At 42.6% G+C, this 27,603-nt stretch overlaps 1 protein-coding gene across 1 annotated transcript in view; it reads left to right on the top strand.

Annotated features, from left to right (window-relative positions):
• Positions 1 to 5,076: 5,076 nt before the first annotated feature.
• Positions 5,077 to 27,603, top strand: part of LOC147901203 (vacuolar-sorting protein BRO1-like) — a 29,251-nt gene continuing 6,724 nt past the window's right edge. The window contains exons 1-4 of the mRNA XM_087375590.1: positions 5,077 to 6,688; positions 12,343 to 12,432; positions 26,070 to 26,138; positions 26,391 to 26,531. Of these exons, the coding sequence (XP_087231716.1) occupies positions 5,084 to 6,688; positions 12,343 to 12,432; positions 26,070 to 26,138; positions 26,391 to 26,531 (1,905 nt within the window). The 5' untranslated portion in view covers positions 5,077 to 5,083. The remainder of the gene's footprint in view (positions 6,689 to 12,342; positions 12,433 to 26,069; positions 26,139 to 26,390; positions 26,532 to 27,603) is intronic.

Below are 27,603 nucleotides of genomic sequence, written 5' to 3'. Positions count from 1 at the left end.
CAATTACACTACCATTGAAAGAGAAGCCCTAGCAATGGTCTATAGTGTGAAGAAATTCCAACATTATTTATTGGCTTTTGACTTTGTATTTTACACGGACCATCAAGCGCTATCTATTGTATCTTATGAATCGACCATGTACCACTAGTTCTCGCGGATCACTAGATGGCTTCTACTCCTCCAAGAATCTAACTTCAAGATAGTGGTAAGGAAAGCAGCTCAGCACTACATTGTAGATCATATGTCATGATTGATGACGGGAGAAGAGCTAGATGGAATAAAAGATGACCTAGTAGATGCTGCTTTGTTTCAAATTGATCCTGGTACCTAAATGGTGTGCAGACATCATTGGGTATTTAATGATAGGAACACCACCCTGTGAAAAACTGAGACGCCCAAGAATACTTGGACACCCTTAGCACTTTGTAGGGGGGAAGCTTCATGATGATTTCGATTTTGTCCATGTCGGTAGCAATCCCATGTCGAGAGACTATGGGTCCCAAGACTACTCCATGTGTGACCAAGAATTGACATCCGAGAGGGTTTAAGGAGATTCCATACTCCCTACATTTCTTCAGTACATCTTCAAGGCATTTCAAGTGATCCTTTTTGCTTGAGTGTATGCACAAGTCATCGAGGAAGACTTGTATGAACTTGTTGAGAAATCCTTTGAAGGCGGTGTACATGACCCTTTGAAAAGTGAATGGGGCATTGCATAAGCCAAATGGCATAACTATGTATGCAAAAATGCCCCATTTTGTGGCAAAGGATGTATTTGCATGATCTTGAGGTGCAATTTGTACTTGGTTGTACCTGCTGAACCCATCCAAGAAGTTGTATACTTTTGATGCTGCTACTCGTTCCAAAACTACCTCTGTCAATGGTAGGGGGTAGTGATCTCTAATTGTGGTTGCATTAATGTTTTTGAGATTCACATATATTCTCAGTTTCTTATTTTTCATTGGGACAATCACAATTGGTGACACCCAGTCGGTGTGCTCAATCTCATAAATGAAATCGACATCCAATAATTTTTCTAGTTCTTCATAGACCTGGGTGCCATACTTTGGGTTTGTCCTATAGCATCCACATACCTTAGTCTTGGATCCTTCCCTAATTGGTATGGTGTATACTGCAACTTTAGGGGAGATCCCTTTCATATCCTTATAGGACCAAGCGATGCAATCCATGTATTCTATCAGCAATGCTTTTAGTTCTTTTTCTTCTTGGCCACATGGACGGTGTGGAGGACGGGGTGGTCGATGGCAAGGGGCGATTGCAGCATGGTTAGAAAAGGAATCGGAATTGAAATGTAGACAAGAACAGAGAAGATGAATCAACCTCTCTGGAAGGTGCCACACAAGCTAATTAGCCCTATAGTTGTTTCTTAGACAATACGCTTGTTAGAGCATTATGCTTGGTGTATTTCAATTTTGACGCATGTACATAAGGATGGAATTTAGAGATGGACCAAACTAAAGCAAGACATTCCAAATCGGTGGCTGAATACTTAGATTGTTGTTTTGAAAGAGATTTGCTGATGCATGAAATTGGACAAAGGATCCCATCTTGGATCGTGTTGCAAAATAACACTACACCCAAACCACCTTGAGAAGCATCGGTTCTAATAACAAACGGTTTTGTAAAATTTGGATGCCTCAGCATGCATCTTCTGAAAGGACTACCCGAATAGAGTCAAATGCTGCCTTGCAATCATTGGACCAAATGAAAGGGAAATTCTTCTCAAGTAGCTTCCTTAAAGGTGTTGCCATCTAAGCCAAAGAAGGGATAAACCAAGAACTAAAGCCAGCATTCCCAAGAAATGATGAGAGGTCTTCAACGTAGGATAGTTCATCAATGCTTGAACTTTTTCATGGTAGGGACCTTGGGCCTTAGTTCTCTGCTGTGAAATGTCCAATCTCAAACGTGGCCATAAGAAAAAGAGTTTCAAATCTTCCAACATGTTTGGATTGACCTTGGGAAGCATGTGGGTAATCTTGACCCCAAACTAGGACATCGTCTCTGTAGTCTGCTTGATCTCCTACAATTTTGTGAGGACGTCCTTCACCTTGTATGCGTTTCCAAACACAATTGAATGCATGTCTCAAGTGTGGCCATGACGATTTGATACTTGTGTCCAATTGGTGGTACCAAGCTACTGTCACGCCTTGCAATGACGACTTCATCTCTTCTGCTTATTGAGATTCCGTTCATCTGTGGTAGTCAGCCAAGTTTGCAAAATGGTCTAGCCAAAGGTGGATGTCCTTATCGGTCATACCATTGAAGGGTTTCGGACGTACCTTGGGGTCATGACCTCGATTTGAAGCACTCGTAAGAGATATGTGAGCAAGATTCTGATTAGATTGAACTAATTCGGAGAGAACCACTACCAACAATTCGGGGGTAATCTACATATGCAACTGGTTTTGTAAGTATGATGGGTGAGAGGATTCTCTTGGTCATGGTCCATCGCGAAAAATTAGATAGAATCAAGTTACCCGGCCTCTCCACCAAGTCATGTCAGAGTACTCGATAGAGGCATGATTGAAACACGAGAGAGAAGGGAGTCAGGGAAGGAATGCGTATGCAAGTAGGAAACCGGTCAATGCTACCCTGCAACTTGGTCCGGGCATCTACTTCATGACTGAGATCTACAACAGAATATAACAGCCTTACACAGCTAGTGACATGTGGACAACCTACTCAACACATGGATTGCTAGACACATCACTGTAGGTCACCAACACCCTCGAAACCTACACTTGGGAGAAACAGTGACAACATTTTGGCGTTGCTGTCGGGGAGGTTAGCGCCTAAAGCAAAAGAGGAGCACGTGTTTGCATGTGTGAAAAAGAACCCCCTTCAAAATACCATTCAAGATACATCCCTCAAGGCAAAGGAGTGAAAAAATGCTTCCAAATGGTGCAAAAGACTAATGCTGACTTACAAAATCACATTAAAACACTAAACAAAATTAACCCTTAATCCCCCCACATCCTATAAAAGCAACACCAACCCCCCTCATTTCTTTCCCCACACTTTTGCAAGCCACTTCCTTCTCCAAATTCCATTAAGCCTCCATATTTTCCGTCTATCTCTATTTTTCGTCCTCCAACTTCCGTCCATATCATGTTGTCTTCTTCTTATGTCTAAAGGTTCCATTATTTTTAGATTTTAGATTAGTTTGGCTATTTTGCAAAGTGGCATTGTCATCGTTCATTTTTTGGGAGAGTATACATCTCTAGTTTTTTTTTTCTTTTTGCGTACCTATATCAAGCTAGTTCTTAAGTAAGCTTTGCACTATTTTCTCTTTTTAGAGTTGTGGTGCTTTCCTTCATTACCTTTGTGGTTAGGTAAGATCGATTATCATGCTATTGTCTATATCAAATAATGTTTGACTTTAGATCATTGCCACTGTTTGAATGATGAGCTCAAAGTCTGTGCGCAGGATTGTCATCATACAAGATTTGTAATAGAATTGCATTGAAGTTGTCTCCGTATTTGACGTAGATTCTTTTGTTTACTCATGACCATAGATGGATTGGTCTTTATAGAAATGATGAGCTCCACCAAATCTCAAAGTGATCTCCACAAAATAGAAATGATGCATGCAAGATAATGTTGCACTCCATGCAACAAATCCAAAGACAAAAATGTTTATTAACATTTGTTGTTTATTGTGTAAGCAAGTTACAGATTATTGGATTGTTGTAGCTTGAAGTTGCTCAAATGTTTATTGTGCAAGCAAGTTACGGATTATTGGATTGTTGTAGCTTGAAGTTGCTCAAATGTGTAATCCATTTGTGTCAAGAGCTTGAGCTTTATGGTATCAAATAGGTAATCACCTAGTGTCTGGTTATAATTTCTCTCGTGACATAAGTGCAGTTGGTACGAAACATCATCCATTTGAGAGTTTGCAATATTGTTTGGCCGTTTCGAATGCTATAGTGTTTCAAGATGTCATTCAAATCATATTGACAAACTCTAAGACATAAAATTGAGTGTTTCAATGTTACATATACTAGTTTTTTCAATACATATAGAAAAAGATGAGCTTTTTCCTCTATTTGTATACGTTTGCTTGCTCTTCTTTCATTTCTTTGGTGCATACATATCCATTGATAAGGTGCAATAAATCAACTTGGAAGTCAACATCACCACTTACTAGATTGATTTTGGTGACAATTCCTTTCCCCTCTAACTCGAGTATCTATTTCAAGTAGCAAAAATATCTTCCCTTTTGCAACAATGAAGAATGGTGACCCGATCTAGACCCCCGATCGAATGAGAATAATCACCTAGAGGTTTGAAAGGGGCCTTAACAAAGGCAAGCAAGCCGGAGGAGCAAGGGGAAAGTTGGGGACGGCCACTTGGGGTGCCGTTTTTTGAGGGGGGAAATGGACCCTACCCCACGGCCACGTGTGACATTACAGATTCGGTGGCTAATTCAATGCAAATTACTAATCGGAGATCCGACGACTGAGATCTTGATTCCGCCAACCTGAGCGTTTGACGGAGGAATCATAGAAGGAATTAAAAGTGGAGTCGTCGTTGGAAGGAAAGGTCATGAGGGAGACCATTCCGAGTAGAATACAATTCCCAGAGATTAAATTCTCCATATGACAATCATCCTCAAGTCGCAAAGGGCAGTGGTCGAGAGGGAGTAAATCTCTGCCGTCCGATCAACCCTGACATTCTCAAGTGGAATATCACCTCCAATGAATTCCGAGTACACTTCTTTGCCATCTGCGCACAGTCGTGCGAGAAGATCGAAAGTTGCACAATTGTTGCCGATTTTGATCCAAGTGCTCGTGAGCGCGCCACATCAGAGCCCAGAGATCAAGCTATTGATGCCGCACGGTCGATAGTCGAAAATGCACCAAATCACCGGGCTGCGGCCACCTCATCGGCCACATCACCGGGCTGCTGCCACCTCATGCGCCAGGCGGGCGTGCCATGTCACTTTCCGGCCGACTCGCTGGCGATACTTGATCATCTCTGCTATCGGTCTTTGAAGCTCAAAGTCGATCTTTGAAGCTCCATTTTGATCCCTGTCTCGGTAACAAAACAGTGATTCTTGGCTATGGCGACTCCGAGCAATATCCTGCTCGCCGTTCACGACAAGAAGACCAATTCCGTCGACCTTTACAAGCCCCTCCGACAGTACATCGTCCAGCACTACAGTGAACGCGACGCTGTTGATCACGATGAGGATTTACGCTCCCTTCAGCAGATGCGCAGCGCCGTAGAAAAGCCTTCCGATTCCTTCGAAGCCCGCCGTGATCTCCTCCAGAGGTACTTCAGAGCGCTCTGCGTCATGGAGTCTCGCTTCCCCATCTCCAACGAGCGCCAGCACGTAAACTCGCTTTCCTTCACTTGGTTTGATGCCTTCAAGCAAGGGAAGAGAGCTTCTCAGCAAAATATCCACTTCGAGAAAGCCTCCATCGTCTTTAATTTAGGTGCCGTTCAGAGCCAAATCGCTTTGGGAGCTGATCGTTCCACCCCCAACGGTATCAAACAAGCATGCAATTGCTTCCAGGCGGCTGCAGGAGCATTTGCTTTCCTCCGAGATAACATCGCATCGAAAGCTTCCGGAAGCACCTCCACAGTAGACATTTCTGTGGAATCTGCTGGTATGCTTGAGAGGCTGATGCTTGCACAAGCCCAAGAATGCTTTTTCGTGAAGGCGATTGCAGATCAGAAACCGTCGCTCTTGTGCGGCAAAATTGCAAGGCAGGTTGGACTGTATTACGAAGAAGCACTGGCAGCCTTAATGCTTCCTCCTCTTAATCAACACTTTGATCGTTCTTGGGTAGCCCACATCCAACTGAAAGCGGCTGAGTTCCATGGGGAGGCTTGCTACCGGGTAGCTCTAGAGCTTCATGAAAAGGAGGACATTGCAGAAGAAATTGCCCGTTTGAAGGTGGCAAGCGATGCTCTAGCCACCGCAAAAAAATCAGCAAGAGGTGTTGTGAATTCTCTCCTGGACGCCGTGTCAAAACTTGAAGCCAATGTAAATCTCAACCTCGAGCGTGCCATCAAGGAGAATGACCGCGTGTATCTCATGAGAATCCCTCCTCCCAATTCATTGGGGCCATTACCTACCGCTTCACTCGTACAGTCCTTCAATTTGACAGACGTCCTGGATGCTAGCAAGGAAAAGATGTTTGCAGGGCTTGTTCCCGAAAGCAGTGCCAAAGCACTCTCCAGATACACTGAAATGCTAGATGACACAATCAGGATGCAGTTGGAGAAATTGCAGCAGGAAAGTGAGATCACTCGGGTGAAGCTTAAAGAAATGGAGCTTCCAGAGTCTCTGCATGCTCTAGAGGGCAGTGCTGTCCTTCCGGAGCAGCTTAGAAATGATGTAGAGGCAGTTCAGTTGGATGGAGGACCATCAGGTTTGGAGGCTGAAATGAGACAGTTGCAGGATCTTAGACGCGTTAATCAAGAATTGCTTGTGCAAACTGAGGAACTACTACAAAAAGAGTCTAGGGAGGATGCACAATTCAGGGCACAGTTTGGAAGTCGCTGGACAAGGCCACAGTCGAGCAGTTTGACTAAAAGTTTCCAAGATCGTCTCAACAGTTTTGCTGTGAACTTGAAGCAAGCTGGAGACATGGATGCAAGAATTGATCGTTCCATCAAGGAAAACTGGGCCTTGATGTCTATTTTGGATGTAAAGCCAGTGAGTGAAGATGTTTTTGTCATGTTTATGATACCAACATGCAATTTCTTTGTGCTTTCTTCGCCCTCTCAAGTTACTGCTTTTATTTAGATAATGGGTACGTACAATGGTTCTTTTTTCTTTGGTTTGTCTTTGTCCGTGTTCACATCAACTTATTCAATCTGTGGTGCTTATTTTTGGAAAGCATCGCCATGGAATGCTTCTTTGCACTTGATGGAGCGAACATCATGTTCTTAGCATCCTGTTGCTACCCTTCCAACTATTTTTCCAGGATGATTAGATGGTTAGGATCATTGAGAGTGATGTGTTTTGTCCTGTATCTTCAAACATACTAAACGCCAATCGTTGGGTATCTGATCGACAGTGCCAGTCGTTTTCTTTCCTACAGAGATGAGCCTCTGTCAAGCTCTTTTTGAAGAGGCGTGACAACATCATTCTGTATGATGACCTTATTTGATTGAAAAACAATGGAGAGGTTAGTTGGAAAGGATGCAAAACTGTAGAGACTACAGTTTATTTTTTTAGTGCACTTGACTTTTAGATAAAGTAGAGAATTATTGATCATAAGATAATGGAGAACGGGACTACTAGTCAATTCAGGTTTAAAATCTATGCAACTATTGTTTCAATTTTTAAGGACCTGGCTGCCACATGGGCAGAACAAGTATCTCCTTGTTAAGTTCTATTTCGGGCAGCCTCCAGGGCCACCCTGGCCTGAATTGTCTACAAAGTCTCTCTCCTTTGCATGGTGTGTTACTGTTCACTTTGATCTCAATTGAAGTGAAATCCCTAAGATTTCTTGTATTTGGAGAGGCCACACTTTAAACATCAAACATGTACAAAGTATAATTATTATCTGTTAATTGCATATCACATTTATTTGGAACATGATTGGTAGTTATTGTAACATGCGGGGACTTATTGCCTTGCCATGTGCGGAAATCCAATGTGGCATGTGAGTCTATTTTCTGCACTGTGCGGAAGCGTACTGAATGTGCGTACATAGATGCAAGTAAATAGAGAACTCAAGCACCAAGGACACGTGAGATTCTTACTGTACACGTGCTTATATTGCAAATGCTGGCAAAAATTCCTCAATGACTGACTTACATGACTGCAAAATGGATACGAATATGTATCATGCAGGCTACTGCTGATGCTGGATGACTACTGAGTAGACGCCCTGATCTCCATGCTGATGCAGAGGCATGCTGGAGTAAACGCCAGGAATGGATGCTGGAAATAGAGGCCAAGGCTGCCTGGAATGAATGCCCAAAAGTGGAGGGCTAGGGCCCCTTAAATAGGGCCTGAGACTGGCCAACTGGGCCAGCCAGTTGACCAACCAGGTCAATCGACCTGTGTCACCTGACCAGCTGACCTGGCAGGTTGGCTGACCAGCTGACCTGGTCAGCCCAACTGGGCTGATATGGTCCGGCTTGGTAACGTTCACCTGCTGCCTGGTTATGCCCTTGCTGGTCCAGACCATGGTGCACACTTTTGCACCTCGGTCGGCCTGAATTCTCGCCCAAAAGGCCCCAAAATATTCTGCTAATTGATGACTGTGCAGCCAGGTTTCACTGCCAAGTGTGCCTTGCACTAGTGCACATGACATTTTCTTCTACTAAACTTGTTGCTAAGTGGGTACCTTGCAACTCTTTGCCCTGGCAACCCGAACTGCTCCGCTGTGGCCTGTGACCTTGGGGGCTGGGGATGGACCCACGTAGCTCGTGCCTGACTCGTCCCTGAACTAGGGTTCACAATGGGTCAATGGCATAGGGCAAAATATTTTGGGACTGAACGTGTGTCACGATGCATCCTAGTGCAGGGGTGCATGTGACATTCCTTCTTGCTTAAATTCTGGATGGCGATAGATGCTAAATTTGCCAAGCTAAAGTGATCATGTTGACCACTAACTGCTGTGCGAACCTTGCCTGTCCTCCCAAAGAAATGGGGAATACAGTTTGGCACTGGTACTGAGCTGGCACTGCTCCAAAAGTTGAGGAACGAATGCTATCCTATTGTAACATGGTGGCTTGCTAAAAACTCCCACTGCTACGAGGACGGGAAACCGACCAATCATCTTACCACACTACCACTGCAAACTCCTGATCAATGGGTGGTATGGCACTCTGATATGCTTCTAGAAATATTAATTGCATGATGTTGTTGTGTACTGCTGAGGATTGACTGGACTACCGATGCGGAGGTAGAGAGCTCTGGAAGGCTAACAGCATGATATTGGCTACTAGCTGCTGGCATGCACCGTCCCCACTGCGGAAGAACCACCCACAGAAAACTGCTGGTGATACTCCATGAAGTGTTGGGGTGATGAAGAAGACACTGCGACTAGGCAACCAAAACTGAATGCCCGGAAACTCCATAATACTCAAATGCACTCCTGGAAACTGGGGTACAGTTGTCTGCATGATTGCTATTATAAAGCTGGAATACACCTACCTCCTCCGCTGGAGTGATAACTGCTGAGGGTAAAAGCTCTGCCCTCCTCCTTGAATTTGGAACTGTGGATGTCTCCTTGAGAAACTGAGAGAGACCTAGAACTGCGGATGCATTGCAAAGGAGCTGAGGGGTGACTGGCAAGACGGAGCATACCTCCAAGGGATAGACTGTACTGGATGCTGCCCGAAGGAATGGAGGAGCTGCTGAGCAGCCCTCTAGGACTGACCAGGAAAGGCGTGGCTTGTTTGTGCCTCGTGATCTGTCGCCGTGGGCATATGGTTTTAGTAGCCCAGTGACCTGTCGCTGTGGGCACGTGGTTTTAGTAGCCTAGTGATCCTTTGTCTATGAGTAGAAGCCCTAATAATCTTATACCTATGACAAACTGGCTTGTCTGGCTGCTGCCAATCTCTTGAAAGCATCATTGTAGATTCGTTTGGTTGGGGAGCTGGTAAAGGTTGCAGTTCTTGATCTCTTATGTTTGCTGAGTTCATAGTGTGCTTGTAGCTGAGATAGTTCATGTTAGAATAAGTATCCTTGATGCTAGACCTTGTAGTGGAATCTGGACACAGGAACCTCACTACTCTTTGCAATCTCGCACAACTTGTGCGCAAAGTTAAGAACTCGGATATGGAATGTAGGCAAAGGCACAAGTTTCTGCTACAAATCACCAGCCTCAGCAAAGGGAAGTCTTGAAAAGGTGAAGAGATGAACTCCTAAGGATTGCTCGTACTGCTCTTGCGTGCCTTCAGGGCTTTAGTGGGGATGCTTCAGGAGTGACACAATGAAACAACTCCCTTGCTGAGGGTTGTAGGATCTCCTCTATCTCCATGCTAACCTGCAAGCATAGCCCAACGTTAGTATACAAACATAGGGACACATATGTGTCGGCTAGTGCATCACCACCCAATGTTAGGTCCCTCGGGATCACCCCCAAGCTAGAGGGGCTATGCGTCCCATACCACGCAGCCCCTTGTGTGCATAGATGTCGTTAGGCATGGACACACTTTCAACCTAGCTATGTATTCTCAAGAGGCCCCAGTCCTAAGAATGCCCCAAGTAAGCAATCGCTTTCACTTATATAAATAGGGTGTCTAAGGTGTCTCAAGCTAAGATTCCCCTTAGTGTACCAAAGGTACCACGTGTGTCCTAACTGTGCCATGCTTAGGACACATGACCATAGGCTAACCTGACCTTCATAACCATAACTCTAGCCACATTATGCCCTGCGTCGATATAACATTCTACCCCCTTATTCAGAGAAGGTCTGAGACATAAATTCTAGGATGTGTCCTAGTGCTATCCTCATTCGAACGATCTTTCCACCTAACTTTCAGCTCTGGAACAGACCTGTTCCTAAGTGGCTGTTCCCTATAATCCAAAAGCCATTTTGGTTCACGGGGTACATAAGTGGACAGATCTTTCAATCTTACGAGTTCATCCTCAGAGACCAAGTTATCTCCAGCACCCAGAGCCTCTTTCAGTCTACTGACATGAAAGACTGGATGTACCTGAACTCCTTCAGGTAATTGCAGCTTGTAAGGTGTGTCCTAGATCTTTTTAAGGATTCATAATAGCGATGAGATACCTTTTACACATGGCTAGTGCGCATTTCTCGAGAATCTTTTGGGATTTCAAGTAAACCCATTGACCTTCTGAGGGAGGTGTCCGCTTTTGGTCAACATAAAAACTGCGCTCTAGCTTTGCCTAGCCAACTACAACATATCCTGTAACGATTGTAGCCTATCAGCAGCAGAGCTCATCTTAACATTTTGTCGGCCAACTACCCAAGGGCTCTAGGCTGGTATCCATCCATCCATAGATAAATGGACTATTTTTGGTTGCTGAACTCTTAGGATTATTGTAAGCAAATTCAAACAGAAGAAGGTGTCTTCCCAATTAAATTTAGATGCTCGTCTGGGAGAGACTAAAATGAAATTGTTGAGTCTTCGCAAGCAGTTGTAGCTTGAATGAAGAGATTTTGGACTACTTTTTGATTAGCCTTCTCCTTTAGTGCTAGCCTTTGTCGTGGCTGAGTGTGCCCTTCACCTCCGGAAACTCAGTACGAATACTTTGTATAAATGGATGCTCAAGTATGCATGGGTGTGTGGATTTGTATGTGTGAGAGCATATGTTTATACTATGGTCTACACCCACTATTGGGATGTAGGGTGTCTTAGGTGTTCTCAAGCCTAAGACTCCCCCTAGCGTACCAGAGGTACCAATTGTCCTAACTGTCCTGTATTTAGGACACATGACCATAGGCTAAAGTGACCTCAATAACGCTAGCCACGTTATGTCCATGCGTGGGAGGCATAACACACAAGGTGCCATGTGTATAGGTAAAGTGGAGGGGGAGGGGGGAGGTGCCTTTTTCGCTTCTAGACAGCCCACTGGAGCAGGGCTTTAGATTTGTATAGTAGAGCTTCTAATTCGTAACTCACAAATCTATTGATTTCTAATATTTAACGTTAGAGGTTTAAATCACGAACATTGTTGCAATTTCAATTTAAATGATGGGTTTTGAATATTTATTGTTTTGTCAGTTTACTCACAAATGTGTGCGCACTGCATGTGCTATGCTGCAACTTGAGACTTATGACTCTCAGTCCCTCTCTCATGTTTTAAGTTCAATTGTCAACTAGCAAGACAAATCTGCATTTTCCGACATCTGGCTATATTGGACTTACTACGGCACCTGGTTCCAGCACCTAATACTCAAGATAGGAAACTTTGGCCCAATTTTTGAACTTTGTCAATGTGGAACTTTGGAATGCTTCACATTAAAAAGTTTGTTAGGTGACTCTCTCTCTCTCTCTCTCTCTCTCTCTCTCTCTCTCTCCTTTGCTGATTGTACTTTTTAATTAAATTTTCTTGAAAATATGTTGCTTGAAATTCTGTTATATTCTCATCTGTAGTAACACATGCACTTCCCTTTCTCCCCCTTACTGCAAACCTTAACTTGCAAATCCAGGAATGCATGTCCAGGCTTGTTTCAATTTTATGCCAGTAGTAACTAGATGCTGATTTTTTCAAGAAACAGTACGAAACCCAGATCTTATTCTGTAAAGAATATTTTGTAAACATAAAATGTATTTTATTGCTAAATGCCCTTCAATCATAGTAACCTTGAGCTACTTATTTAAAAAGCAAGGGATTTCGATGTGAAAGTTTGATTTCTTTTTGTATTGATCGTACAGATAGAAGTGGCGCTGCCATCTCTTGGGAGGCCTATGATGTCATTGAATGGGAATGAAGATGCGATTGTGGGTGCTTTGAAACAGAGTTTGGTATGTTTTTGTTTTTGGTTGGGATGTGAATATATGCTTAAAATCTCCAAACCTTGTGGATCCCAGGCGTAAATGTAATTATGATTTGTTGCTGAGTCATTTTTATATATTTGTTGAATCTAGGCCCATGACCACGTGCAATAAAATTTCTATATCTGTTGACGATCCACAGTCCTGATGGTCTGAAGAATAATAAGGACACCACTTGATTATGCTATACCTGTTGTGACATGCCTTATTGGTGTGACCTACACGTTTTCAATCCAAGATTAGATGATGAAGGCATGGATCCTTGCCACCGACATCTCCTTATGCTTCCTCATCCTCTTCATCTTCTCTTTCTTCATCTCATTGTAGGAGATATCAAAGAGTAGGAAAGAAAATTGGATACAAAGTGTTGAAGTCTAAAAAAGACAAGGGTTCTAGAAGAGAAACCATAGATTTTGGTAGTGTGGATAAGAGATCTCGATCGTTTCTTTGAAGATGTATACTGTGAGAAGTGGAGATGGAGGGGAGAGCAAAAAACTTGAATTGCAGTGCAAGAAAGAAGTACAAGGAGTTGTCAACATGACAAAACCCTAAAACCCTAGTGTGAGTCAACCACTAACTGTGGTTAGGTAGGGGGAAAACCTTAGAAGGAAAAAGTACCCCTAACCCACCTAACCACTCAATACGTTGGCCACTGCCTTAAATTTTACAATATTTCCAATAGCCCCTACAGTGGCAATGTCCTGGTGTAAAGGAGTGATCTCAATCACGGAATGAGCTTTGCGGAAAGCTTCAAACTTTTTTCTAGATGGAGCCTTGGTGAAAAGATCTGCAATGTTGTGATGTGTAGGACATTAGGTCCAACTGCTCTCTCTTGCATGTAACGCCTCTCTGACATATGTCAATGGATCTCAATGTGTTTCATGCATGCATGAAGCACAAGATTCCGTGCCATTGTAGTAACACTCTGATTGTCAGGGAGTATGGCAGTAGATGGCTGCAAACCACAATGGTCTACCATCAATCTCTTGAGCCATACACATTCAATTATAGTCGTGAAGGTTGCCTATACTCAGCTTCGCAAGATGATGCTACCAAAGTGGATGGTTTCTTGCTCAAGTAAGAAATGCATGAACTCCAATAAAGAAATAATTTCCACTTGTGGAAGGTTTGGTGTCATAATCCCCAGCCCAATCGGAATCACTGAAAGCATGCAAGTCAGAGTTACCGCCTCTGACATAGAATAGACCAAGAGATTGAGTATCTTGCAAGTATCTGAAAACCTTCTTTACAACACACCAATGTTGTGTCATTGGGCTGTGCATATACTTGCTCAATTGGGATACACTGAAATGAATAGTAGATGGGGATTGCACATATAAATAAGGCATCCAACATCATGACTATGTACAAAAGGTTCACTTGCATCATGCATCGACAGCCTCTCCGTGGCTCCATGGGAGTTGAAATAGGCTTGCAGTCCTGAAATTGAACCTTTTTAACAGTCCCTGCATGTATGTTGACTGTTTGAGTACAGTGCCTTCATCTGTTTGCATAAACTGAATGCCTGAATGCCCAAATAATAGTGTAGAAGCCCCAAATCAGACATCTCAAATGAAGCTTCAAGATAATTCTTGAATTCTGCAGTTTTCTGCTCATTTGTGCTTGTGGGCAGCACATCATCCACTTACAGGATGACAATCAACAAATGGTTCTTGTCCTTCTTGACATAAAGGATATTCTCAGTGGGACTCTTCTGTAGACCCTGACTGGTAATGCTCACTTTCTTGAGCGTCCTCAAAATTACTTGGTTCATCTAAATCAAAAAAGTTTGGTCCGTTTGTCCCTCTTGAACTAGCCCTTGTAGAGAGTGGCTGAAGTCTGCTGTCCTGTAGAGTTTGTAACAGCTATTTAGGGATTGTTCTAGCTCCCTGTGAAGCAGCCCTCTGCTCTACAACCTCCTCGTGTGTAATATGTGCTGATCTTGAACCTGATCTAGAGCATCCAGAGGCTGCTGTGCACCAGCATGTGGATGATGAATATTCTGACCTTGTAGTGGCTGCTCTGAGGTGCCTTAAACTGCCAACTGGAAGTAACCTTTCAAACACGTCTTGAGTACTTGTATGCAGCTGTCTGTCAAACTCAATCACGGACTGATTTGAGTTTTCTGCAAAAATCACATCCCTATTGACAAAAATTATTCTTCTCTGAGGATTGGAGAGACAATAAGCCTTGCTCTCACTGCTGTAGCCATTAATTGCCTTATCATCCATCTTGCTTCACAACTGACTAGGCATATGCGCAGAGGCTATGTAGCCAAACATCTTGAGGTACTTCGGTTTTCAAGGCCTTGGTGGGAGCATCTGTTCAAAATGTGTGCTGCACATATTATTGCCTCCATCCAAAAGCTGTGTGGCAATCTCTTTCCTTTGATCATGCATCTGGCCATCTCCATCAGAGACCTTTTCTTCCTCTCAGCACCACCATTGTGCTGAGGTGTATATGGGGCTGTACATTGATGCATAAGCCCTCAGAATTCTTTGAAAGCATCTGACATATATCCCCCCCCTCCCTCTGTCTGTTCTCAAAGTCTGCACTTCGCACCCAGACTCATTCTCAGCCATAGCAGCATTGAAAGACAAATGATTTTTCTTTTTGGGAATATATCCATGAAAATGTGGAAAAACCATCTGTGAAGGTATGAAAATGCAAATCGTAAGATGGTGTCCTCATAGGACCACATACATCACTATGTGACGTACAAGACCTCTGGAAGGCATAAATCAGTTCCATCAACTGATAAAATCCCCCCAACTCCTTTCACAGACACACTTTGCAAACAAAAGTAGGCTGCAAATATGCAAAATAAATTCTTCTTGGAAGTATTGTGTCCCTAGAAGCACCACTGTCAAAGTACCAAACTACATCTTAGACAGTGAGGCGACATCATGGTCGGCATCACACTTGGCATCATAACTTTAAACCAAAAAAGATACCCTTGCTTGCATCTGATGCATCAGAATTTGAAACTATCATTCCAACTTCCTATTTTCCTTTCTTTCTCCAATCTTTTCCTGCATTCACTGCTGTGATGTCTAGGCTTTTTGCAATAACGGCATTTACCATCTTTTTTGGCTGGCCCGCATTTTTTGAAATTTTCTCCGATGCGTCCCTCCCACCAAAATGAATAAATAAGAAGAAACCATAGTGACCTGAAGCGCTTCTTGCATTGCAGATACTGTAGCTATCAGTGTATTCAAGGCATTAAAGGCAGCTGTCTTGAATGCCACATTGAGGTAATCATTGTGAGATATCTCCAGAAAATAAATAGATTCTGAAAATTGTTGCTTCAGCTGTGCTCTCTGTACAGACCCTTTGATCAACAAAGGAAGTATTTTAGGCTAGGGGCAAGTATTAAATGTCAGTGTGACATACAAGTAGAGCATTAGATAGCATTATTGTTGAGCCTAGGTCCTACTTTGGTGTGTTGAAGAATACATAATCAAATTCACATGCATGGGTCCGTTCAGAACAGAGGTAGATATGCTTATACTACCCTCAATGTACCCACCTATTTTCCGTCCCGTTAACACATCCATCAAGGTTGTCTTCCCAGAGCCACTTACACCAAACAAAGCTATCAGAATTCCTAGTTTGAAGGACCCACTCGCACCCTGTAACAGCTGCAATCTTTGTCCAAAGACTCCCTGCCGCCTCATTGCCTGTGAATAGCACTGGGTCACCCACATGCCAATTTTCAGACTCGATGAAGAAAGATTTCACGCAACAATATAAAGGTAAAGGCATAAATGAAAACTCATAATACTTGGCTACGAGAATGCAGCCTGAATACAGTTTTGAACTGGAATGCAGATTTTAGGGGGCAGATTTGAACTGAAAAAGCAATACCAATGCAGAATCAAATCTTCCCCAAAAATCCAGTATTTGTAGAATGTTCCTTAAACAAAAGCACCTCCAAAGGCATAGTAGATAGGAGCAGATATTCCACATCTTACAGGGCGTCAACAAGAGTGCAATTTCCTAAAAAAAGAGCTTGCAACAGGTTGTGATTGACCACATAGCTCCAATATGCAAAATTTTCTGAAAATGCTTTCACACATGCTATGCCTGACCAGGCACTGTATGGATTACGTCATATACTTGCATAAACCCTGAAATCTGCAGAAAAGTTGCTACAGCAGGCCTGAAACCCTTAAAAATGGGTCTAAAAACAGCATGCAAACTGTTAAAACACCTCAAAAAACAGTTTGAAATTGTAGCAGAGGTTGGAGAGCAGCTGTTGTGCAGTTTTCAATGCGAGAACTTCTGCAAATGGCCTCAAAATCTGTAGAAAATCCCCTGGAACACATTTAAAAAGCTCGAACTTTGCAAAAAGTATGCAGAAAACGCTCTGAAACCCTCATAATTAGAGGCAACCTACTCAGAAAAGGTTGCAGTGGGTTGAAAATAGAAAACATGTCAAAAAGCCAGTAGACCAGCTTCAAAAACACCTAGAGAGGCGGCCACGGGGACGTGTGGGGGAGCAAACCTGCTTTGATACCAAATGTTAGAAGTGGAGATGGGATGGGAGAGCAAAAAACTGGAGCAATCCGGAATTGAGGTTGCAGTAATGGAGTACAAAGGGGTGTCAACATGAAAAATCCCTAATATCCAACGTAAAGCGTATTCAACCACTAATTGTGGTTAGGGGAAAAAACCTTAGAAGGAAAATGCCCCTAGCCCTCCTACCTACTTAATATATTGGCCACTGCCTTAAATATTACAATATTTCCAACATAGCTTACTCCCACAAGCCCTTTATCTGGAAGATCAGACATTGTATGAGGCAACATGTGTGACTTTTGGCACCGATTCATAAGATAGATCCATGAATTCTTTCTTCCCAAACACTTTGAGAGAGACATCATGGTGTATTAGGATGTGCTTGACCAACATGTTGATGAAAAAGTGAATGTATATGTATCTTAATTTTATAAGCTCTATTGAAGATTCAAGATTTTAGTAAGAAAAGCAGATGGGAGCTCTATGCAAAGGCAGCTCCAAGCAAAAATCAGCCACTAAGCCAGTTATCGGATGATGGAGGAACTAGGTAAGAAGCCAACTCCAAAGCAGAGGCTGTAGTATTTGAAAGAAGTGTGTGTTTCAAGTACGGACAGCGCGGACGTTCCTTCTTTGAAGCAACAAGACATCAAACTCCGGAGCTGCAGAAGAAAAGAAGAATCATAAAGGACACATGATAACTAGGTACTGGTAACCGTCAACTGAAATGAAAGTCTCGACTCTCAAGTGTCTCAAGGTCCATCCTAATCTGAATCTGCAACGTCGGTTTCACTTTTGGATCCAAAGTCACTATCAGGGATAGTGTTATGCTCACTATATATTGTGGCTCCTCAAGCTCCACTGCAAGCACCTCCTCCTCCTCCTTGTCTAAGTTTGACGGTAGAGGTATATCTTACGAGGTAACGGCCACAACCTCTGCCTCACACACACACACACACATAAGACACACAAATTTTTTGTGTGGTGAAATCCAGTTGTATTTATATTACAATTTGCAGCCCCCTAAAAGAAGGGGGAAGCAATTACAAGATCAGAAAAGGTCATTATATAACAGATACATAGTATTGTTAATTTGATGGGTTCTCAAGCAATTAAAAAAAGATTGCCTTAATGATGCCCTGAAGAAAGAGAAACTATGAAAGAGAGTTTCCAAAAACTCTATGGTTGTGGTCCTTACATATAGTCCAGAGAGCCCAATAGCGAATACAATAGAAGAAAAGCTCATAGCCTTGCGTGATAGGGTGCTGTCTGAAAAATCCAGAAAGGCCTACTGAAAGTAGCACTAGGAAAATGAACCACTAATAGGCATTGTAAAAAGAATAAGAAATCCTGGAGTGAGGACAGCGCTAGAAGATGTGGCTCCTAGATTCCTGTGGAGCGAGACATCTATGACAGTGAGAAGGACCAACATGTCTGCAAGCCAATAGCTGTTGAGTAGGAAATACTCCTTCAATTACTCTCCAAAAGAAAACCTGTTGCCGAAGAGGGAGTTTTGAATTCCAAATGAGCTTGAATATGTTCCTCCACCACCCAAGAGTGCGATGCAAGGACTTGATGTGATTCGCACGAGCCGAAAACCCGGAAGCGGGTAAAAGAAGCCTCTATAAAGAGGCAAACAGTGATGGAAGCCATGTGAAGAACCGGATTTCTCAAGAATGCAAATGTGTGCAATGCATGCAGAATTTGAATGCCAATTGGCCCTCCAATGGGGGAAGAATGCCCTCATGAGAGTACTTGTTTTTCTTTTTGATCTACATGCAAGGTGGGAGAGAGAGGGTAGGTGAATGCAATGTGGTAGAGTGTGCTACGTGAGATTCACAATGAAGGGTGATAGCCTTTCATTAATGTCCCTTGAGATCACTCAAGTCTCATCTTCCCATTTAGATCTACCCTTAGGTCTATGACCTACCCTTAGCCTATGACCCATGGATCTACCATTCAATGCACCTGAATGCACCCTTCCCTTCTATTGCCCCTAGGACCTAGACATGTGGGTGCACATCTTTATTACTAGAATAAGTGTCACATGTCCAAATTTGATGCCGTCTTAAGGAGTGGCTCCAATTCGACTAGCCCTATCTACTCAGATCATCCACTGCCATAATAATTTGGTTGGTGTCCATCATAAATACAAACACACGTTACACCATTGGCATATAATATATATAATAATTATAATGTCTACTAATCACAGATTAGTGATTTCTCGTCATGACAAGAGCCCAATCTTGGAGATGGACATGAAGCTCCAGAGGCGGAATTGGCCGAAATCCTGAAGGAGCTGAGAGAGTAGACGCCAATAGGGATGATAATGAGATCCCAAATGAAAATGATTAGCTGCGACAAGAAAAGGCATCACACATCCTGTGTCATCCTGAACATTACCATAGAATGAAACCACATAGACTAAATGAAATAAGAGCGCCTGGGTTCTTGTAAAGCTAGTGGATTATAAAACACCTTTGACCAATGTATACTTTCAGCTCGCAAGGAGTTATTGCCAAGAGAAGGCCGTCCGACCCATTTTAGATGTGAAAGGATTTGTTTCCAATCTGCAAGCATTCGACTCACAAAAGGACATCCCTCAATTTGACCATTTATATGCCCAAATAGGAAGTCCCATTGCGTCGGTCTCCAATGGCCAAAGACATCAGACGTAAGATGGGAAAGCAAGTGCTTCATCATGGCAGCCCATGGCTGATCACTCTGTACAAACTGAAGCATCATTTTTCCCTTGTGAGCTTGAAGATGCAAGTGAATCTTCAAAATATTGAGACCGCCATGCATCTTCGGGGTACAAAGGTGATCCATAGATAAGAGCTTGAGAGACGGTGATGATGAGTTTTCCAAAAGAGTTTCATAATGGCAAACATGAAGGAGGAAATGTCACACTTTGTAAACTTCATCAAAGCTAGATAAAATTGTATATATGCAACCAAGATGGATTGGACTATGCGAAGCCCTACAAGAGGCCGAGAGGCTAGTTTCCAGTATTCCAATTTCTTCTTGAGCTTTTCAAGCACCCAATCCAGTTGTTGCCTACGAGTGATTTTCCATCCCAATGGGTAACCCAGATGACACACTAGCTGCACTGGTGCAACAATTTCCCCTGGCCATAGCAAATGATGCCAATCTTTCCTGTGAAAAGCAAGACGCTTAGATATCTGAAAATTTACATGCAGGCCAACTGCCAAGGCAAATAGAGACAGCGCATTCATAATGCATGATAAGTCCTCTTTTGTATTTTGTAGGGTGAAAATGGAGTCGCCTGCATAAGCCTGGGCAATGAAAGTCTTGCTGCCATGAATCTGTAAGCTATGTAATTCTCTAGAGGCCACAAGGGATCCATGTACATGAGCATTGGATGAGTGACAAGTGCATAAAGCAATGCATTGAGAGGGCAGCCTTGACGCACCGAACAAGACAAGACCCATTCATCCGTAATGTCACTGCCAATGATGCCTACAGCCTTACTATCACGATACAGCCAATAAATAATGTTTTGCAAATTTTAAACCAAATCCCAAAGATTGCATGGTTTGCGAGATGAAGTCCCATTGTACCATATCAAAGGCTTTAGTAATATCCACCTCTGAAAGAATCACATCCTGTCCCGTGTATTTGGTGTATTCTATGCTGACATATGCATATTGTCAGAGTCAGGCATGAGAGTAATGCGTCTCCAGTCTGCAAGAGTCTCACAATAGTTTGACTAGTCCTTCTTTCCAACAATCTGGCATCTGTTGCATTTCCCAGGCATGGTTGATCATAGATAAAAGCATTGGAGAGATCACATCCCAATTTTCCAAAAAGAATTCAACTGTGAGACCATCCCAGCCTCGGGATTTCCATTTACCGCAAGATCTAATAGCATCTTTGAGTTCTATATCCGCGAATGTCTGGCATTCCCAACATTTTGTGAGAGAGGACCCACATTTCCAAACTGGTTGGCAAAGCGGCAAACAAATTCCCTAGCTAAATGCACCCTAGAGGAGGTCCAATGGCCATCGAGGGTTTTGACTTTGGAATATTCTCACATTGTCACTTATAATGCAAGCCTTTAAAATAGTCCTTCGATGAGCATATGAGTAGGAAAAGCCAACCATGCATGATCCAAATCAATACGACTTTGTGCCCAAAGCGGAGCACTAGCAGCCTGTACCATGTTGGCAAATGTCTCATGCTGTAAATAACTGTTATTAATGATAAGCATCGGTTTGTTTGACAATCTGTTAGAAGGCAGAGCATAAAAGGACAGCTGCAGCCAAAGTGGAGCATGATTAGAGTGAGGAAAAGCATCATCTACCCATAATCTGGAGGTAAGGGAAGCATATTGAATTGGATTGAGCATATACCAGGGATCTAGCCTGGCTTGATAGGCAGAATGCGCATTATGCTGAAAAGTATAACCAGGGGCAACCTGAGTTCTTTCCAAAGATCAACCATACCATGCAGAGAAAGTAGTTGAGACCACTGCAAGCGCTCTGAGGCTAACATATGTGTGCAATTAGATGTATTGTCTCTTGGCTGCGGGACATTATTAAAATCTCCACAAAGAAAGACATTTTGTCTCCATGGATATTGTTGCAATGCCTGCCAGAGGGAAGCCCTCCCATGTGAAGACTGTGGAGCATATACTGAAGCCAACTCATAAATTTCTCCTTGTAAGAGGCATTGTAATACTATCCAGCGACCAAAACAGGCTGAAGGGTACGTTTTACCAGCATCACCACTCCAGAGAAATTGGTGGCTCCGGCATAAACAATATCATAGCCTGCAAAATGCTCAATCTGGCCCACATAACCATGCTGGTTATGCTCTTGTAAAGCAACCATATCATGCTGAAAGGTGTTGATGTAATTCCATACAATCTTCCATTTGTGCAAATCACATAACCCATGTACATTGTAAGTCAAGCACTTTATTTGTGACTGCATATGTATAAATGTACAAGTATATACAATGTGAGAAACCAGTGAGAAAGATCAAGTTTGCATATCCATCTTAGGATCCCGAGCATGATCTTGAGACTCCGGCAAAGAAATGATGGCATCCTCTTCAGCACTCGTAGTCACTGCAGCCCAAGTGATACCCATGCCAGAGTTTTCGGCTGGAGTATGTCTACAGGAAGATGCACCATTCCATGTACGAGAGGGAGGGGGCCTTCTGACAGAGACCATTTTCTTGTGTGTTTGCCTTCTGACAGAGACCATTTTCTTGTGTGTTTGCCAACTATCATTTGTACAATTTTCCTTAGCTTTTGGCTGAGCAAAAGAAGAATTTGGGCCAGCTCCAATATTGGTTGAGGCGACTTTGGCTTTTCCTTTTTCTTGCACTGTAGTTATTGCTCTTATTTTTGGACCCAGAAGTAGAGGCAACATCCTTGGTTTGAAGAGGAGGCGGCATCATGTCAAGAGGCTTCTTGTGAAGAACCAACGGACATTGAGAAGCACTCAAAGCAAGCTCCTGTGAAAAGACCCCATTTCATTTTATAAAAACCACTGCCCATGTCTACATTATTTATAGTGTAAGTTTTTCATCTTTCATATAAGCCTTAAGTTTGCATGGCAACATACTAAGCGCTCAAACTGCCTTGTGCTTACTTGTTCCTTATCTTCATATGGATCAATGAGTAGGAACTTGAAAACCTCCATTCTGCAAACCTTTATTTCCTGCTTCTGAAAGCTTTCACCACATGGGCCACATGACAACTTAGGTTAGAAAGAAAGAAAGAAAGAAAGAAAGTCTATTAACGTCCACGGGAGACCAAGAGGTCTATGGGAAAACATGAAAACCAACTAGTACATCAGCTTAGGGAGGATAGCTCCCAGGGAAAGATTAGGGTTGGGACATAGGGTCAACACATTGCCACGGCAGTATAACCACATGGCAGATAGCCTTATCTGGATTGCCTTGTGGCAGCTAGTGCCATATTCTTAGGTGAGTCGACATGCCAGGTCATTAGGTCACGTTAGCATGCATAATCATTAGTGCCACATGATCATGCCACGTCATCAATGTCGCATCAACATGCCACCTAAGCATATATGACCACACATGCACACTTTTTTAAGTAGCATGTGAACACACATTGCCACATCATCATTTTTTATGACTCCTTGAACAAAGTTAGGCATAATTTTCAAATGGCCATAGCTTTTCATCCATAAGGAATTTCGTAGTGGTGTAAAAAGCAAAAATAATCAGCAGATCATGCTCTATGCCTTGTGCATATGAGATCTACATTTTGACTTAAATATTTTACCTGAGGTTGGAATACTTTAATTTTCATTTCATTCACTAGCTTCGGTAGTACTTTGTCTCCGTACATGTCTTCTAAAGTTATGGTTCACCCAATCCATACTCCTAAAATTTTGATTCTTTGGTCCCATCTTGGAGTTGTGGAGTAGTATCAGCATCCCTTCGATGAACTTGCATTTTTGGATGTGTTTGTTGTACAAACCTCTCCTTTGGGTTTAATGGAAGGTTGAAACCGAGCTGGTCTTAGACAAATTTCATTGAGATTTGAAAATTCATTGAGTCTCTTTTGCTACAATCTTTTTCTTCACCTATCAACTGTATTGCTATTCGAGGCTTGGGAAGAGGAATTCCACAGGGACTATTGCTTCTTGATTGAATGCCAATTGGAACGATGAGTGTTTGGTGGTCATCTTGAATGCCGTTCGGTATGCCCACAATGTTATGTCTAGATGTAATCCAAGTCATTGTGGCTGTGATTGATTGTCATCATTAAGATTGATTCGAGAGCTTTGTTTTAATCTTTAGCTTGACCGTGGGTAGTATGCTGTTGATTTCTTATTGTGAAACTTTGTTATATGCGCTGAGTTGATAAGTTTGCGCTTGGCTGACACAATCTTAATTGGGTAGTTGAATATTACTTCCCTATGCTGCAATTTGTGTTGTCCCTTATGGCTTTCAGCCCGTTTTCTTCTTACACAGTCCTTGGGAATGACTATATATTTGTTTCATCCCGGGCGGGTTGCCACTTTGAAATGTCTCACGAATTTTATCTTTCATTTTTGTAGGGGTATGTTAGCAGGTTTAGTTGCATTTGATCCATAAATTTTGGTCTATCCATTCCAAGTGTAGAGGTGGAATTCAGTAGGATAAGATGGAATAATTCTTTGGTGTCAACAATTTTGATGATCTTGCTAGGAAACTCATCTTGGGTGCACTGATTAGCATTTGAGTTAGACCCTTGTCTTTCTTCATCTTTTCCGGGCTCTTCTCTTCATATCCGAACGCCAACCTTATGATATTGTTTCTCCTCCTTTGGTCCGCGACCGCTGTTGAAGTACATTCAGTCTTCATTTAGCTTCACCCTTTGCAACCACGCTGCTCCCATAATGAAGTCATGTCACACAAAAATGCCCCACACACATCTTCGGTTAATTTGTCCTTTAGTGCCTACAATTTCGGCTGCTCCTTTGGTTGATCTGCTCTAGTTTGGGGGTTACATGCTGGAGCTTCAGTGCTGAACCGATTGCTCTGTCACTGCAGAGATCCTTGGAACTTCACACAAACTTAAGGCCCATCCGGGCTCCTTTGAAAGGGCCGAAGGGCTTGCCATGCTAGGTGACTGACACTCACAGATATGACTGACCCCACGGACTGGCCAACTGAGTCTAAAGGCTAGTCGACAGCCCTACTGTTGGCCACCCTTTTGGAGAGGGAGGGGGGGGGGTTGAGGGTGCTAGAAAACCCCTCTCGCCCATCCTCCATTGCTGGTATGTGTCCCATTCTCGTGGCCGGATTGGCCTGCTTTATGTAGCCCTTTCAGCCTTGCCATAAAAAGATGGGTATGCTTCCCATTTATTTCTACAATCATTGCCATTCTCCCCCTCCCTCTCGTCGTCATCCTCGAGATAAAGAGTTTGTGCGGTATCCTATAGCCATGTGGTATTGTGGGCTTGCTATTGGTGTTCTTTGGTCTCATCTCCAAAATGAAAAGCATCTTTGATGTGGGTATTTGAGGAGGTGGGACGAGTTACTAAAACCTTCAGGGAAAAGGCAACCGAATTGATCTTTGGTCTGAAAGTGTTGTCCCTTGCCTTAGACTCTCAATCTTCAACCTTTATGATGGAATTTAAGCTGGCCGAAGGCAATCTTCAATGCATGTGATACGTGGATTTGAGCTAGCAATACACTTTGTAGAACGTGTAGAAGTTCCTGCGACGTTCCAAGTGGAACCTAACAATACACTTTGTAGGATGTGTAGAGGGTGATAGCAAGGAAGAGAGAGGAGCAGCTTAGACTATAGAAGTCTCGTTGCCATACTTACGGGACAGTTCAGCTCATACGCCTGCCCTTTCAAAGTCCTAGACCCTTTTCAGACTATAAAAGTACTTCCTACCGCAAGTCTAGAGCTAAATCACTAAAACTAGTTTTCCCCCAACTACATGCCTGAGGTATGAGGAAAAGTTTAAGGTTTTTGATAATTTGCAAGAGCTACTCTAGACTGAGAGGCAGGAGATCACAGTAATGTCCCCACTCATGTATGCCTCTAGCCCAATAAACAGACCGGGAGATGCAATTAGCATGTGAGCTGAGGGAACCTCTTGACTTAACTAGGTTCACCTGGTCTTCTTGCTGGTCCTCTTTGGCCAACTGATGAGTCAATAGATTAACTGGATCTAGCTAGCTAAGGCCTCTTTGTATCCTGAATCCCTGGGCTTGTATCACACATTATAATTTCTAGAGTAGTCTCTACTATATGAGAATAGCTAGCATGCAGTCATGGACATAACAAGTTATGTGTCTTTTTTACATAAGTATTGAAGTTTAAAGGATACATGATTTTTAAATCATAGGTAGACAGAAAAGTGACATGTTCAGAAACGTTCTTAATTTATTTGATGGTGCCTTCAAGTTTCAGCTTGTGCACTTCATCTATGCTCCATAGATGAGATCGTGAGGTTATTTAGGGTTTTTTCTGTATAAGTATCTCTAGATACATTTGTTTGGCTAAGGTAGGGGTTTGCAATGAAAAGATGATTGTTGTAATTTCGGTTTGGATTTGTGGGTTTGGTACTATTCTAAATATGCAGGGACAACTAGAGATGCTGGGGTCACAGCGTGCTGGGCTGGAAGATATGCTGAAGGAAATGAAGCAAAAGGTTTGCTCTTAAATTCGTTATTGTAGTTTGTGTTGGTTTCTTGGACCCTTTTGCAAGTAGACTGTTCAGAAAATGCAAAGACTGCATTATCTGGGAGATTTTGTGGCTGATTCCTTTGTGTAGTCTCTATACTTTGTTTATTTCCCTAAAAAAAAGTGAACTGATGCATTGGTCAGGTAAGCTATTTGGTGAGGTCCTTGCCTTCAGATGTTCTTTCCTAACTACTTTGTTTGGTGTGCATTTTCATTCCAGGACAATATTTTGCCAAAGTTGATGGCCACATCTGGATCATATGAAGATCTTTTCAAGAAAGAACTAGCAAAGTATGAACCAATTTGTCAGGAAGTTAACAAGAATGTTGAGGCACAACAGAAATTACTTCAGCAGATTAAGGTTACCTTTTCAACCTGTCTATTGTTGTTTTTATCTCTACCTGATATTTCAGACCATGTGGGCATGCACAGAAATTTAGTATTTGTAGTGGTTATGTGGGCCTCTAAATGCATTTGCAAGTGAGAGCATATGTTTATACAATGTTCTGCATTCACCATTGGGTGTGGTTGTGGGGGTCAATGCCATGCATGATGACGTTATGGTTTCTAAATTTGTGGTTGACAATGGCTTCTAAATTTGTGTTTGACAATTATAAAGTTAAAACAATGACAATTATATATGCAGCGATTTTTTTTTGAGAGAATAGAAAACAGTTTTTGCAACCTGGTAGTATCACACCCTCAGGGTAGATATCTTCCACGAGGGAAAGAAAGACAACTCTTGAGATACATAGATGTTGCTGACCATCAAAGTAAACGACAACACTGCTGATTGACAGCTACAACAATGTCAGACAGCATTTTCAAAAGACACTTTAATGGTTCCAGATGTTCTGTTGCCAGCTGTATATCCTTCTTAAGACCTGCATGGTGCAGTTCTTGGAGTAGACCATCACACTGCTGTATTGTTTCACTTCTAACCTGTATTCATCCACCACGTTAGCTTAAGTTGCCAAGCATCAATATACTCAGCAGTAAACATCATAGCATGTCTTTGCAGCCATATATTGCAGATGACAGCACCTTTGAGCACTACCCACTTTTCCTGTAGCCTGCGAGACACATTCCCTGGGAGAAGATAAGAATAATTACATTGAACAGGCCCTATATTTACTTCCCAAGCTTTCTGATAATGAAAGCATTTCATGGACAAATGAGAGAGATCCTCCTGAGTTCTATGGCATCTGCAGCACATCCCTCACGCTACCACCCTGTGCATAATCAAAAGAACTTGTATTAATGCTTGAAAAAAACAAATACAAATCAGCAATCTGATAGGCACTGATCATGGGGAAAGAGAACCTAGCTCACTACCTAGGGAATCTCTGGATTAAGGGCTAACAACAGGCTGGAGTCCTATACGTCCAGTGAATACCTCTTGCGGTAATGTTATAAAGATACCTGCAGTCCAA

The sequence above is a fragment of the Dipteris shenzhenensis genome, chromosome 6 (genome assembly GCF_047967505.1).
Source record: "Dipteris shenzhenensis isolate YYH24624 ecotype China chromosome 6, Dip_SZ_1.0, whole genome shotgun sequence".
NCBI lineage: Eukaryota > Viridiplantae > Streptophyta > Polypodiopsida > Gleicheniales > Dipteridaceae > Dipteris > Dipteris shenzhenensis.
Note: the sequence above shows the minus strand (reverse complement) of the source record. Positions and strands in the feature narration are given on the sequence as shown.